Genomic DNA, 16,185 nt, shown 5'->3' on the forward strand with positions numbered 1-16,185 from the left:
GCTAAGGCGGCTGCAGGTTGCAGAACTGGCTTTCTCCCAACTGCCACTACCTTGCCAGTTGATTCCACGGACCTGACATTCTCTCAACCGCCGCTACCTTGCCAGTTGGTTCAGAGGCGAAGGCGACTGCAGGCCACAGACCTGGCTTTCTCCTAACTGCCACTACCTTGCCAGTTGGTTCCGCAGACCTGACTTTCTCCCAATCGTATGTACTCGAAAGACTGGCGCCAATACTAATGCTGTCCCAGAATGTCCCGGGACACAGAATGGAAGAGGGTGGACCATAAACCAAGAAATCTTAGGGCCAGCTGGGATGGCGGAGGGGGAAGAGGTGGCAGAGGCAGGGGTAGGAGTGGCCCCTCTGACCAAATGGGGCCTAGGGCCCCAGGCTCACGTGAACCACCACTCTGCTTTAGAATGAGGAACAGCATGATTGGCGTAGTAATTGGTCGTAGTGGAGCAAAAATAAATGATCTACAACGTTCAACAAACACTAAAATACAAATTATAAAGGGAGATTCTGAGGCAGAGGTAAAAATTTATGGCAGCAAGGACATGAAAGAAAAGGCAAAAGCAGCTATAGAAACTTTGATTAAAAAACACGAAAGCTATCAGTCAAAATCCGATGTTGATAATGTAGCATCCCAAACCCCCGTTGGAAGAGACTTCAGCAGAAATGAGAATGTTAGAGAACATAAGCCATCAATAGATTGGGATCGAATCAAGGCGAAAGTTGTAGAATGGGAAAAAACAAAATGGACAGAATTACCACCAATTAAGAAAAACTTTTACATAGAATCCAAAGCAACAAGATCAATGTCGGAAATACAGGTAGATAATTGGAGAAAGGAGAATTTTAACATCATGTGTCAGGACTTGAAAGATGGTGAAAAGCGTCGCATCCCGAATCCTACGTGTAGATTCGAAGATGCTTTCCGACACTACTCTGGGCTCCTGGAAAGCATAACATCTTCAGGTTTCCGGAGCCCAACCCCAATTCAGTGTCAAGCCTGGCCCATTATTCTACAAGGAATAGATCTTATAGGAATCTCACAAACTGGTACAGGAAAAACATTGTCCTATTTAATACCTGGGTTTATACATCTTGACTCTCAACCAATACCAAGAGCTCAAAGGAATGGACCTGGGATGCTGGTTCTTATACCAACTAGAGAATTAGCTCTTCAGGTGGAAGCTGAATGTTCTAAGTATTCGTACAAAGATCTTAAAAGTGTTTGCATATATGGTGGTAAAGACAGAGACAGACAAATACAAGATGTCAAGAAAGGTGTAGATATCATTATTGCAACTCCTGGGAGACTACACGATCTGCAAATGAACAACTTAGTCAACCTAAGAAGCATAACCTACTTAGTTTTAGATGAGGCAGATAAAATGCTGGATCTGGGATTTGAACCCCAGATAATGAAGATTTTATTAGATGTGCGCCCAGACCGGCAGACTGTTATGTTCAGTGCAACTTGGCCAGATACCATTCATCGCCTTGCACACTCTTATTTGAAAGATCCTATGATGGTTTATGTTGGCACTCTAGATCTAGTTGCTGTACATACAGTGAAGCAAAATGTAATTGTAACCACTGAAAGAGAAAAACGAGCACTTATCCAAGAATTCCTAGACAATATGTCACCCGACGACAAAGTCATTGTGTTTGTCAACCGAAAACTTGTTGCTGATGACTTATCAAGTGACTTTGGTATCCAAGGTATCCCTGTGCAGTCACTGCATGGTGACAGAGAACAAGAAGATAGAGAACAGGCATTAGAAGACTTTAGAAGTGGAAGAGTGAAGATATTGATAGCAACTGATTTAGCATCTCGAGGTCTCGACGTTAATGATGTCACACACATATACAATTATGAATTCCCACGAAATGTTGAAGAATATGTACACCGAGTAGGACGTACTGGAAGAGCAGGAAGGACTGGCACATCAATTACCCTTATCACTGAAGACAATGTGAAGATTGCCAGTGAATTGATTGAAATTCTGAAAGAAGCAAATCAGAGTGTCCCAGAAGATCTTGTAAAAATGGCTAAGCAATACAAGTTACATCAACGAAGAAAGGAGGCAGAAAAAACATCAAGAAATTTTGGAGGAAAATCCAAACACTTTTATTAATGTTTACATTGAAAACTTACACCAGGCTACTAGAACATTCAAGACATGTTAAAGAAATTCAGTACTCAAGATACCTAAGGACGTTTTGAAGTTTGAAGACACAACCAAATCTTCAAGAAAACTACTAAGTTTTCAGTGTGTGTCTGTGTTCCTTAATAAAAAAAAAAAAAAAAAAGTTCCAAAATGAGAGTGAGAGATTATTTGAAAAAACCTTAAATGTTATGTTTTGGTTAAATTCTAATTTCTTTTCTAGTCTTCCATGTACATCTGTCTTTTCTAAAATATCTGGTAGAAGAAAACAGTCATGCTTTAAAATACATAGTAGTTGTACTAAATTGAAGCATAGCTTCAAGCTTATCTCAGTCAAAAAATTCTTTTTCCCTCTAATGGTTGGTGCCACAATAATTCCTAAAATTATCTCTGTTATCATTCTCTAATTTTGTTTGGTTCATTAGAAAATAAATTCCAGACAGAGGGAGGGAGGGGGTGGGGGAAAGGAAGAACAAAGAGAGAAAGAGGGAAGGGGGTGGGGTTTCAGCGTGTGACACATCTTGTACCCTGAAAAATCCCCAACAATAAAGTTTTCAGAAAAAAAATAAATTCCAAATCTTCCAGAAGATTCCACAATTCTATTTTATCAGAATGATGTAACCAACAGAGCAGGGTGTCTGAGTGACTAGGAATCAGATTCTTACATGAATTCTGCCACTAACCATTGGTTAAAAATTCTGAGGTCACTTGTATTCTCTATACCTTAATTTCTCCACTCATAAAATGGGATGGTTATATTAAATAATTTGGGGTCCCATTCACCTCTAAAATTCTGTGATATGATAGCTAAAACTGTGTACTCCAGCCTTGTATGAACATTTGACTGTCTAACCTAGGGAAAATTGTATCCTTGAATACCTATAATAAATGGAACAAAGAAATCCTTTTTAATAACTATAAAAGGTGCATTCTGCACTTTCAATGATTTTTATAATGCAACTGACAGGTTTTCTTCTAATTCTTTTCTTTTGATTATATTTTATTTTTAATTTCATTTTTTTCTTGGAAAGGTCTAAACCACATATACCATACATCAGGGAAAAATTAATGTGAGAAAAATTTATCTTTTCCACTGGGGCAAACATTAAAAACACAATCAAATGACACTTTTGCCATAGGAACAAATTTTAGCAAAAATCTAATTTTATCTATGTCTATCTCTTATGCCTTATTTAACAGCACTGTACACCTCACAACTGCACAAAGAAATCCCCACAGTGATGCTAAATAAACTTTAAAATTCCGTGTTTGTGAGAAATTAGAATTAGTTAAGCCTTAAGATTTCTGGTAAAATAAAGAGAGAAATTAGTGTAGCAATTTTCTCCCCAGCATGCCTCAGCTGTGACCACCAACAAGGCAGAAAGTAAGAGAAAGAAACAGGCAAACCCTCTAGGTACTGGTATTTGAAGTTTCAAGTGTGGCTTTAAAGGGTGTTTTACGTAGGGCTCAATATCTCTTGATAAAATTAATTAATATTATTAACATTTTTGAGTGATATGTACCAGGTACTTTATCTCAGAATCTCTAATATTTGTAAGAAGCCCATTCAGAATTCTAATATGAAGCTAGTAGATGATCTAATACAGACCCTCCTAAGAGAAAAACTCAAATCAATTCAAGGTGGGGGGCAGAGCGAGGGAGCAGGGAGAGGGGAGGAGGATGGGGGGTTAGGTGTATGGCACACCTCTTGGAGGTATGACACGATTATAAAAGGGACATTACCTAACAAATGCAAACAGTATAACCCAATTCTTTGTACCATCAATGAACCCCAAACAATAAAAAAAAGCCTATTCAGAAGGTAATCTTACTCCTATTTTGCAGAGGATGAAGTAAGGTCAGAGGAGCTAATTTGCATAAGGTCACTAAATCTGGTTAAAGAGGACTTAAGTGATATTTGCCCCAGAAGTGCCTTATTCCAATATTTACATTACTTTTATTTCAACACAGTTACATAGAAGACAATATTTTTGTCTTGAGGCTGCCTACAAGTTCAGATTTAGTGATACAAGGAAGTATGTGCAAATTTAACGTAAAGGCAATCTACAGCAGAACCTGCAACGGACGTTCAAATGGCCTGTTCCTGTCCACTCAAAGGTGAGATGATGACTATTTAGTAAGTTAAAGTATATGTTATTTGCCAGAATTCCTCATAGAGGCATATTAGAAAAAAAAGTAATGATTAAACCACATGAGATAGTGAGGTTCCACAATGACATTTAACTAACAATAACAAAAATTATCATTTAATGTCTATGAGTGAGAAAAAAAGTGTACATTTCTTCCATAAGAAAAAGCTGAAAATGGCTCAGCGCCTGTAGCTCAGTGAGTAGGGCACCGGCCACATACACCACAGGTGGTGGTGGGTTCAAGCCCACCCGGGCCTGCTAAACAACAATGACAACTGCAACCAAAAAATAGCCGGGCACTGTGGTGGGCACCTGTAATCCCAGCTACTCGGGAAGTTGAGGCAAGAGAATTGCTTAAGCCCAAGAGTTTGAGGTTACTGTGGGCTGCCATGCCACAGCACTCTACTGAGGGCAACATAGTGAGACTGTGTCTCAAAAAAAAAAAAAAAAAAAAAAAGAGAGAGAGAAGAGAGGGAAAGAAAGGAAGGAAGAAAGGAAAGGAAGGGAGGGAGGGAGGGATGGAGGAAAAGGAGAAAAGGGAAGGAAAGGAAAGGAAAAAAAAGAAAAGGCTGAAAAGGAGAGCCAGTGTATGGAGAAAGGTAAGTAAAAATAGAACAATGGTTCTCAACCATGGGTGATTTTTCTCCATAGAAGACATTTGACAAGATCTGGAGACAGTACTGGTTGTTACAATTTTGGGTGGGGGGTGAGGTACTACTAGCATCTAGTGGGTAAGAGGCTGTCAAACACCCTGCAGCCTACCAGACAGCTCCACACAACAAAGAATTATTGGCCAGAGACAACAGTGGTGAAATTGATAATCCCCAAGAGATCCTATGGTAACAGACCAACCAAAATCAATTGCATAGTAACCAAGAAGGGATTTCAAAGGAAAAAATATAGGGTTTCTAGACTATCTCTTGTGGGGTTGTGCAGGAAAAAAAAAAAAAACTATAAACTTCCTATCTTTGATATAGTCTACATCAGCGGTTTTCCACTAGGGCCAATTTTGTCACTGTCTAGAGACAGATTTGGCCGTCACATCTGGGGGTTGTAGTGGTGGTCTTGGCATCTCCCAGGTGCAGTCCAGAGGTGCCACTAAACATCTCACAATGCATAGGAGAGTTCCTCCCACAAGAAATAATTATCTGTCCCAAATGTCAGTAGTACCACAGTTGTGAAATCCTGCAATAGATAAGCAAAAATAAAACCCCAAAACTAGTTGCCACAAAACCATGAAGGGACTTCAGAGACGGGGTCGGGGGGAGACATTTATTTTGCCCTGTGTAATATAAAACCTTTCACGAACTTCCCTATCTTTGGCATAATTTATATTTCTCAACTGGAGTTGATTTTGTCCCCAAGGGACATTTGGCAATGTCTGTAGACAGTTTTAGTTGTCCCTACCAGGAGGCAGGATTGCTATTGGCATCTAGTGGATAGATGTCAGGGATAAACATCTCATAATACACAGGACAACACCCTACAAACGGCATTTTTTTTCAGCCTCAAAGCCTCAAAGTGTTGAGGTCAAGAAACTGTAGTTCACATTGATAGACCAATAAGGTTTTTGTGTGAGTAAGTTGTTCTTCAGTAATTCAAAGAAATACTGAGTTCTACATACAAATTGGGATGAATCAAAAGCAAGGCACTGAACATACATTGACACAGTAGTCAAACTATGAGGATTCATCTGACCTCAGAGTTATTGCTGTAAGATTCTTAGCATGGTGACTCACACTGAGTAGGCATTCAACAAATATTAGATCCCTTCTGTCTTCCTTCTCCCATCATCCATGATGTAACACTTGTTCACTATTCAGGATACTGGGTAGGCTGTTTTCCCCATTTGGAATGCCCTTTTTTCTTCTCTGCCAAGTCAAATCATATTAATCATTCTGAGTCCAGCCAAAGTGTCACATCTTTCCCAAGTTTTTATCTGTTCTCTTTGATTTCAAAACTTCTGTAGTTCTTATCTTACAATAATGTTAACATATATACTGTAGAATTTGCATAGAGACAACTTTGAAAAATTCAAATGAACTAAGAGAAATTGCACTAGCAGATATTTACTTTATCAAAAATATAACAGTTAAAACAATTTTATTTGCTATAATTAACAAACCATGAGCAAGAATGCATGCAATAAAAGTAGAATTTTAAATCAGTGAAGAAATAAAAGTCTATTTTAAATTAATTAAATCAAATAAATAAATGAAAAATACATAATACATAGCAAGACAATTGATCAACCAACCAACTCCTACTTACAGATTCTTGCTTTTTATAAAAAAAAAAGTAGATATATAAAAATAAATTCTCATACCAAAGTAGAAAATAATTTTTAAACATAAAATCAACCACACAAAACTAAAGGTAAACAATATTAACCTTGACAATGTAAAAATGAAAATCTTCTCAATGTCAAAATACCAACGAAGGCAAAGGAAACAGCAGAAAATAATTTAAAATATATAATGCAATCATAGTTACTGATAGTTAATATACAGAGCTTTTAGCAAAGCAAAAAACAAAAGACGAATCCCATATTAGAAACATGGGCAGAAATGTGAAAGGCAATTCACAAGACATACAATTAAATATGTAAACAAGAATTTGGCTTCTTTATAATCAAAGGAATAAAAATTAAACCAACAACATAACTCTTTTCTTTGGTAAGTTGGGCTCAGATTAGAAGAAAAAAAACACCCAAAATACCTAATGCTACAGGATGCAGAGAAGTAAACACTGGTAAGTTACAATTTGGTGAAATTGTGTTCCTTAGAGGGATAGTTGAGATTATGCATAAAATCTGTGTATGTTTAATAGAATTTGGCCCTCTAATACCACCTCTAGGCATTTACCCTAAAGAGATAATCAGACATACATAACCAGTATTTACAAACAAGGCTAATCATAGTGTTAATTAAAACAATTAATTAAATCCCTCAGAGTCCAATGATAGGGCAGTAGTTAAATTAATTGTAGCATATCCACTTCTGATTAAAACTAGTAGAAATCATATTCTTTTTTTTTTAAATTTCTTTTTATTAAATCATAACTGTATACACTGATATGATCATGGGGCATCATACACTCGCTTCATAGACCATTCTTAAAGAATATTTAAAAGTCGGGGGAAAAGCAGTTTATAAAATGATTTCGATTGTTTCTTGGAAATTACATTAGCCCGTATATCTATATAGACAAAAACATGAAATGGACACACATAGACACACACACATCTTAATAATAACCATAGCTTTCTATATTATGGAGTTATGGATGATTTTAAACTATTTCCAAAAATTTCTATGAAATGTTACTTTTTATTGCAATAAAAATGTGAAACATACTTCACTTCAAAAGTAAAGAATAACTAAATGACTTGAAAAATTAATTCAATAGGCATTGTATTTGAAGGTATTCAACATAGAAGTGTCTTTTGTCTTTTGCCCACTGAAAATATAAATGTCATTAATACAAAACATCTGTTTTTTTACCACTGCATCATAAGGGCTAAAAACAATACCTGGAACACAGTGGGAGCACAGTAAATATCTAAATGCATGAAAATAAGTGCCTTTTTTTTTCATTGAATAAAAGTAAACTTTTCTATTTCTGTTCCTTGTTTTGTCTTGTGACATCTGTTGGCCCACACCTCACCTTGTGCTTAAGGATAAGAATATATGGTGTTGGTTTTTTTTATACATGACACCCACATAAAGGGACATTTTTATCTCATTTTGTGGATTAAGAGACTAATGCTCAGAGAGGTTGCATAGTTTTCATGAGTTCAAAAAGTGGGTAAATAGAGTTTATTGCCTCTGTGCTGAAAATTATAGACTCAATAAAGAAGCCAGATAGAGAGTACAGAATCATAGGGGAGATGAAACAGACATTATTAGGGAAAGCACACAGGTTCCTCCGTTTATAGCAACGTAAGTACCCTGTGTAAAGGTATTTCTCACTATGCAGTATTTTTGCTATTCTTCTCCCTGGGCCTTAAGTGTCTCTGCAGCTTTCTAGCACTAAAGAAACATACATGATAAACTGAAAGCCTAAAATAAGAGAATTATAATCACTGGTAGAGTAATCAGCCTTTTCACAAGTCCTTTTGAGGGATTAGTCTGAATGGTTCAGTTGGATATCTGTTCACTTACACATTTAGTAAACTACAGAGCCAGAACAATAAAAATAAGGAACAATCTGAAGAAAGACTGCAGTAAAGGCTTTATAGTCCCTACTGTGGGAAGGGATGGGAATACTTGGGAAGTGCTAGATAAGCAAAAGAACCTGCCAGTGTGACAAGTCATAAATTCAGTCTCAATTTATAATCTCTAATGTGTGAATTTCTGGGAATAAAACTATGAAGTGCCACCTTAACCACATTTGGGGGGCAGACACTAGTGGTTTACCTGTCCATCATTCATCCCCCCTACCAGCTCCCTCCTCCCTCCCTATTTGCTGGCATAATTCACTTACCAATATAGAGATGGCAAAAGTCAGAAATTCGTTTTCCTAGCCTCCCTAGCAGATAGAGCACAGGCATGGGACACGAACCTGGCCTATGGCACTGGCAGGAAAGTCTGCTTAGCAGATTGCCAGAAAAATCTCCCTCCCTTACAAACAGACAGAATAAGCTGTCCTTCCTGCTTTTGAACACAGTTGTGTGAAGACACGAGGCTGTGACAGTCATTTTTAGACAATGGAGAAATGATAATTTGTACAAATAATCAACACACTGAAATGGGCATAAATGTATTTATGATCTATGTACAAAAGACTTAATAAAAAAAAAGAAACTGCATCATAATTGCCTTGAGATAAAATTGGAATATAGTGGGTATGTGCTAAAGAGTATTATTCACTGTAAAATGAATAAAAATATTGGATATACGAAAAAAAAAAGAATACCAATAGCCTAAGTATGACCAAACAGAAATTTGGGAAGTTCCTGGATCACGTAACTGTGCTGCTGAATTAACCCTGTCTGGCAGCAAGAGAGGTGTACAGCTCACATTTTCATTCAAGAAAAAGCTTGCTGATCAGCTGTGAGAAGTGCAGTTAGCTGACAGCACCCAGCTGCAAACAACCCATGACAGCACCTGGGCCAAAGCCAGGTTCTTCCAGGAAGCCCCAGCCAGTAACCAATTGAGCACAGCGAGCACTAATGCCCAGGCATTTCTACCCAACGTGGGCCATATTTGCAGCAGAGCTCTCTGATTGGCAAGCTGGCTCTGATTTCTTTTTCTTTTTTTTTTTGTTTTTTTTGTTTTTGGGGGTTTTTTTGGTAGAGAAAGAGTCTCACTTTATGGCCCTCAGTAGAGTGCCGTGGCATCACACAGCTCACAGCAACCTCCAACTCCTGGGCTTAAGCGATTCTCTTGCCTCAGCCTCCCGAGTAGCTGGGACTACAGGCGCCCGCCACAACGCCCAGCTATTTTTTGGTTGCAGTTCAGCCGGGGCCAGGTTTGAACCCACCACCCTCGGTATATGGGGCCGGCGCCCTACCAACTAAGCCACAGGCGCCGCCCTGGCTCTGATTTTTTATAGGCTGTTTCTATCTAATCTTCCTTTCTTTCCTCTATCCTTCCACAGTTATCAAAACCCAAGCTGCAGGCAGTCAGAAGGATTTCCTGACGACTCCTGATACTTTTCTTCTTTATTTTCATAGGTGTTACCCCAGTAAGTATTGGACCCAAGCAATACATCCAGGAATCTCTTACCTCTGAATCTTGTATTACATAAAATAGTATATGTATTCATCAAGTCATTATTAGTTGAGTATGTTAACACCAGCCCAAAGCATCCTAACTGATAAATTAGAAAAATTGCCACAAAATACCTTATGTTGAGGCAGTGAATTTTCCACCATTGAGAAGAGGGTCTGATGAGTGTACTTTACTTGGATGAGAGTTGACTCTAATAAGCAAATTAAACTCTTTTCCTGGATGTTTATTTAATGGGGACACTGGAAATGTAGGATTCTATAGGGAAATGCTGTAATTTCATAAAAATTGGAAGCATATCAAACAAGCCCAGTTTTTGAACAGTCAGCGGCAATTAGAGGAAGAAGTGAGAAACCAGCAGAGTAGAAAACTTGAACTGCAGTCATGAAGAGACCCACTATCAAGGTCATCTGAACCAATAACTTTAACAGAATTCACACTTGGCTGCACCTGGAATACAACACTGGCTGACAGATTTGAAATGTAGCCAACCAGAGAATTTCTTGCAATCAACCGTCTAGAGGGGCTCAGGGTGAATAATAGCCAAAAGTAATAGGAGTCTTCTCATGAACACCAGGAAAATAAAAAAATAATAAATCTTTTCACATGGTGGGGGATAAGGAGAGAAGATCTGATGGGTCATCTTTGTTTTCCTACCTGAGTTTGAAAATCAATTTTTTTTTTTTAAAGCCAAGAGCAAGTATTTTCTACAAGAATATTGAGAAAGTCAGCAAAAACATTTCTCTCCCTTCCTGTAACCCTGATGCCCTTCCCTTAACAAAAAAAGAAGAAAGGTAATTCAGGGTTTCTTAGTGTATTGATTGGATAAATGCCTATAATTAAATGGAAAGATGGAAGGAGGGCTGGTCTTCTCTCTTTATGCTGACTCCTCCATTTCATTTCCCAATTGCTGCTCAAGCTGTTCAGTGCCATTCAAGTTCACAAAACTAGGATAAACTTTGATGCCTCTTCCTCACCTAGCACAGGAACAATACTGAATGAAAGCTTGCCACTGCTTTTCCACCACATGTAAATGTCACCCTTCAGGTCCCCACTCCTACTGCAAGCTTCTGTTTTCTTCTCGTTCTTCCAACAGGGTAGAATGTTAGCAGTGATGTTTACCCAGCTTAAAGAAAGTCCATCTAATCTTCCTAAGCTTACAGTGTGTAGTAAACTGATGTGTTTTGGGATCCTAATTAAAATTTCAGTTGGAACCTATTTCTCATATTCAGAAAAATCCCTTTGAGACATAAACTAATTGCTTTTAGGCTTGTGTCCTTTGAGAACCTATATGTGCCATTTTACATAAATGTTTTAATTTTCTCTGGAATCAATAAATGTGGCCAGGGCGTATCTCTTCCCAGGCATCTCTAACTTTGTTCTGTTTGTAGGCCCTTCCTCAAACACACACACTCTTTTATAGTGCCTTCCTGGGGAGCACCATATGACACTCCATACTAATTTAACTTAGCTTTCTCATGGTTAAAATGAGGGTAAAATGATGGTAAATAGAGGGGATAAGGAAAAGGGTCTCCTTGCTACACACCTGTCTACAACACACACACATACACACGCATACACCGTGTGTCTGTCTGGTTTACCTGAGAACACACAGCCTGGCTGACCATTACTTCCTCTAGGCCTCTGTCATTCAGAGCACAAACGTCCTTCATTTATGCACTATAAGCTGAAGTTTCTGCTCATGTACATGAGGGGCAAAGATTTACCCCTCTCTTTTTTGGAAGATACCAGTTGCTGCCTCCAAATTTAAGCATAACATAATAGTTAAGGGTGTCATCTCCGGAGTCAGAAAGACTTGCCTCTGAATTTCAGTTTGACCACTTGCAATCAGTTATGTGAGTTTGGGCAATTTCTATAAAGGTGCTAAGTCTTGGTTTACTCAGCTATAAAATATGGATGGTGATTTTAATTTGTATTTCATGAAGACTAAATGATATACATATAAAGTATCCAGCATAAAAAATTTAATATTACACTTAATGGGTTTTTAAAACAAGAGAAAATAGTAAGAGGAAATGGTGATAATAAGAAGGCCAATTCCATGTAGTTGTCACTCTCACAAACTATAAACTATAAAGGTTAATGTATCATAAAAGAACTTCAAAAACACGATAATTTTGTTTTGGGATTTGTTTGCATGGAAAGGACACTTGCTTGGGTCTATCTATCGAACATATATGTTCTTGACCTCTCCTTTTCTCTGTCTGCTCCATTCTTTTCCCATCAGGAACTGCCTTTTACTGTTTGTTTCTTCAGACACATAGGGGAATATGGCTGATTTCATAGCTCCCTGATCATCATTACATCGGTTCATGCCATCAACCTAGATTGAGCTAGGATATCTCAGCTCCAAGTTTATATCTCTGTAAGAGAGGATCTAATTGGTCCCATTTGGATCATAGACCACTCTCGGGCCAATCACATGTTGTGGGTGGGAGGACTGGTGGTAACAGGGCCATTTAACATAAACAGTAGTTGCTAGGACCCCATCCCTCTGTTTAAGGAAAGGTAAACTTCAGGAAAAGGGGACCATTAAAGCTGTAGTATTAATTTTTTTTTACTTATAAAGAAAGCTCATATATATTACCATATTATGGATTCTGTTATCACTTACGGTTGTCATGTAGACATAAAGTTCTTTTTTAGCATTTCTTTGAAATATGAGAATTTTCATACTATCTACAGAACTATTTATTTTATCACATATTTTATCCATCCCATTCTTTTTAGAAACTGTCATAAGATCATCTGAACAAGCAATATCTACTTCTAATGAAGAGTAAGAGCCATTTTCCAAGGACAGTATTCACAATACTTATATCATCATCATCTCCCATTTATAAAATCTGAAGCTGACCTAAAATAAGACAACTCATATCACTTAAATTTATCTGCCCCCAAAGCACTTTTACATGAAACTTAGTTTCATTACCATCATTATCATATTTAAATATTTACATTTTAGCTCTAAAAATACATGTTAAGCTTTACATTTATGATTTAGATAAGAGAAAGATATTTCTTGGGACTATCTCTTTTTCATATCAACCTAAACCACAAAGAAATTGAATTAGGATAACTTTCTAAAATATAGAATTCTTTTCTTATTTACTACATATCTAATTCATCATTTCCTGTTCATTTATCTTTGATTTGGTGTCTCAATATATCAGCATTCTATGCTAATATTTAAGTAGCTAATGTAGAAAACTGGATAAATATTAATCACATTGGCTGCTTCAGAAAATATCTTAGAGTGCACAGATTGTACAAAATATTAAATGAAGTTCAAAGAACTTGGAAGAGAAGGAAAATAAACCATGGGTTAAATTTCTACTGAACAATTGGGAGAATAATCATTCAAAGACAGAATTGGCTAGTCCAAAGGAAATGTTTCATGCAATTTTTTTCATGGATTTTTTTTTTTTTGCTATCATATAGATGGCTCCTATAATTTTTTTTGGATATTCAACAATACCAGGTATTATGATAGGGCTAGGAGTTGAAGGGTTTATATAGATCTGTCAATTGCAACTCTCAACCCTAGAAGTTCCTATCTCAATCATAATTTTGTATAAAAGATAAAAAGAAATGGGCCAGATTGCTGGTTTTTCATACTTAGATACCCAGGGCCAATGATCTCTATCACTAGAGTTAAGGCCAATTGTTTATGCAGAAACCTAATCTTGTAGGTTTTCATGGCCAACCATGGGACTTGTTGAGCTCTAGCCAGTACTAAATGAAAGACTCATGTTCCTGTGAAAAACCTAGAAGCGAGGACACAGGATGGCAAAAAGTTCTCCATAAGCCTTACCTAGCAGTAGCAAAATGAGGAACTGTGCATGCACAAAGTCCCATGTTTAGAGTGGTAACAAAACTTCTGAAGTATGGTGTCTCTGGCAAGTATACATATCCCAATCTAGCACCTAAGCCCTGATTAATCTGACTCTACTGTTCGAAGAAAGTATTCATTATTTTTCCAGCAGTCCCACAATCTGACCCTCCTATACTCCTTGGATCACATGGCCTGACATAAATCAGGGCCCTCCTGGGATATGACCACTAAACAACTAACCACAGTGACGCTGGTGTCTAATCACATTCCTGACACTACTTATAAGAGAACTACTATAAAATAGGACTAGGTCTCTCTACTGCAGCCGAGAAAGTGAAAAGCTCTCTGCCTTTGAGAGTAGAGATACAGGTCCTATACAAGTGCCACCATGTTATTTATGCTCGTTTTATCAAAGTAATGCAACATACACAAATTTAAAAAAAGATGTCTATATCCAAATTTAGAAGTGTTAATATATTTTCATATTTGTTTTAGGCCTTACTTTGTTAAATTAAAGATTATAGAGAGTACTAAATCCTCCTACCTGATGCTATTTCCCTCCCTTGCACTCTGAAGGCAATTACTCTCCTAAAGTTGGTATACTTCCTCTCTATGTATACTTTCTATGTTTACAACTTACACATGTGCTTATACGCAAAAAAAATGATATTTCATATTTTAAATGTTACATAAATGGTTTCTTTGCTCATTATATAGTGAAATTTATCAAATCTGCTTTATACAGGTATGGTACATTCATTCAAGTTACTGAATACTATGCCATTCCATGGCTATCTGACAATAAATTTATCCATTACTCTATGCATAGAGTGTGCAGGGTTTTTTGCTATTACAAGAAATGCTGTAGTGAATGTTCTTATATTAATTTCCTCATGCATGTATGCAGGAGTTTCCCTCAGGAACATACAGGACTGGCAGTCAAGTGAAATAGACACATATGACCATGCCAATCATTTACAGCTTATGTTTGTTCTGATTGGTTAGCACCCCTGATAGAAGTTATTAAATATTTTCAATATCACCCCTTGATACATACCAAGAAGTGCAATTGATGGTCATACAGAATGCTCATTTTATCTTTGCTAGAGATTATCCATACCTCTTTAAAGTGGTTTAACCAATTTACACTCCCAGCAGTAATTTAATATGTGCATTCCTATTTCCCCACAAGTAGAATTGTTAAGCTAACTTCCACTGATCTGATGAGTGTGAAATGATAGCTTGTAGTTTTAATTTACAGTTTTCTGATTACCAGCCAGGTGAAATATCATCTGTTATCAACCAATCAGAACTCTTCTTTTGCAAATTGCCTGTTCATAGTCTTTATTCCATTTTCTATTGGGCTTTCTTTTTTCTAGTTTTCTATTTGTAAGTTTCCTGTATTTCTTATCCATATTAATCTTTCATCAATTATATGGGTTGCTAACATTTTTTTTGATCTGTGGATTATCTTTCACTCTGTTTGTGATGTCTCTTAATCTACAGAATGCCACCATTCATTGGCTCCATGAATTTGGATAAATCATTTAAACTCTCAATATCTCCACTTAGTCATTTATACAATGAAGTCAATAACGACTCATTTACAAAATTGCTGTGAATAAAAATAATGAAATTATAAATGTACAATGTTGAAGAACATGCAATAAGTAAATAGTAGTTTTCTCCCTGTGGCCATTTTCTCAAACAGAAGGGGAAACAAAAACCTATTACGTAAATATATTCATTGAGCTAAGGTATGTCAAAAAAGAAATCATATGGATGCTTGAACAGAAGGATTAGTTGACTAGATTATATAATTCACTCAATAAATATTTATTGAACCTTTCTTATATGCCAGGCATAGAAATAGAGTGGGAAGCAAAACAGATGGAGGTTTTTCTAGTGTGAGAGAGACAACAAGTACACAAATTATTATTTCCTACAGTGTCAAGATGAAGAAAGCTAACAGTGTATATGAGAATGACAAAAGTATTGAGGGGTACAACTACATATTGGATGGTTAGAAAAGTCCCATCACAGAGATGATTGAAGTAGAAACCCAGAAGATTTGAAGAAGGGAGCTGTGTGAGGGAAGCATGGGCAAAGGCCCTAAGATCTTGACATACTTATCAATCAAGGAGAACAAGGAGAGCGTGTGGGAAGGGAATAGCAAGACTGACGGCAGAGGGATCCGGCAACCAGAAAATGACCTTGGAGGGCACAATAAGGATTCCAGATTCTATTCTAAGTGTGATGGAATATACCCAGAGGG

At 37.1% G+C, this 16,185-nt stretch overlaps 1 protein-coding gene across 1 annotated transcript; it reads left to right on the forward strand.

The window, feature by feature from the left end:
* The first annotated feature begins 402 nt into the window (after positions 1-402).
* Positions 403-2,244, forward strand: DDX53 (DEAD-box helicase 53). Its single transcript, XM_053580726.1, has one exon. It carries the CDS (start codon positions 418-420, stop codon positions 2,140-2,142), a length of 1,725 nt encoding a protein of 574 aa, XP_053436701.1. The 5' UTR covers positions 403-417; the 3' UTR covers positions 2,143-2,244.
* Positions 2,245-16,185: the final 13,941 nt, after the last annotated feature.

This window comes from Nycticebus coucang, chromosome X, assembly GCF_027406575.1.
Source record: "Nycticebus coucang isolate mNycCou1 chromosome X, mNycCou1.pri, whole genome shotgun sequence".
Classification (NCBI taxonomy): Eukaryota; Metazoa; Chordata; class Mammalia; order Primates; family Lorisidae; genus Nycticebus; species Nycticebus coucang.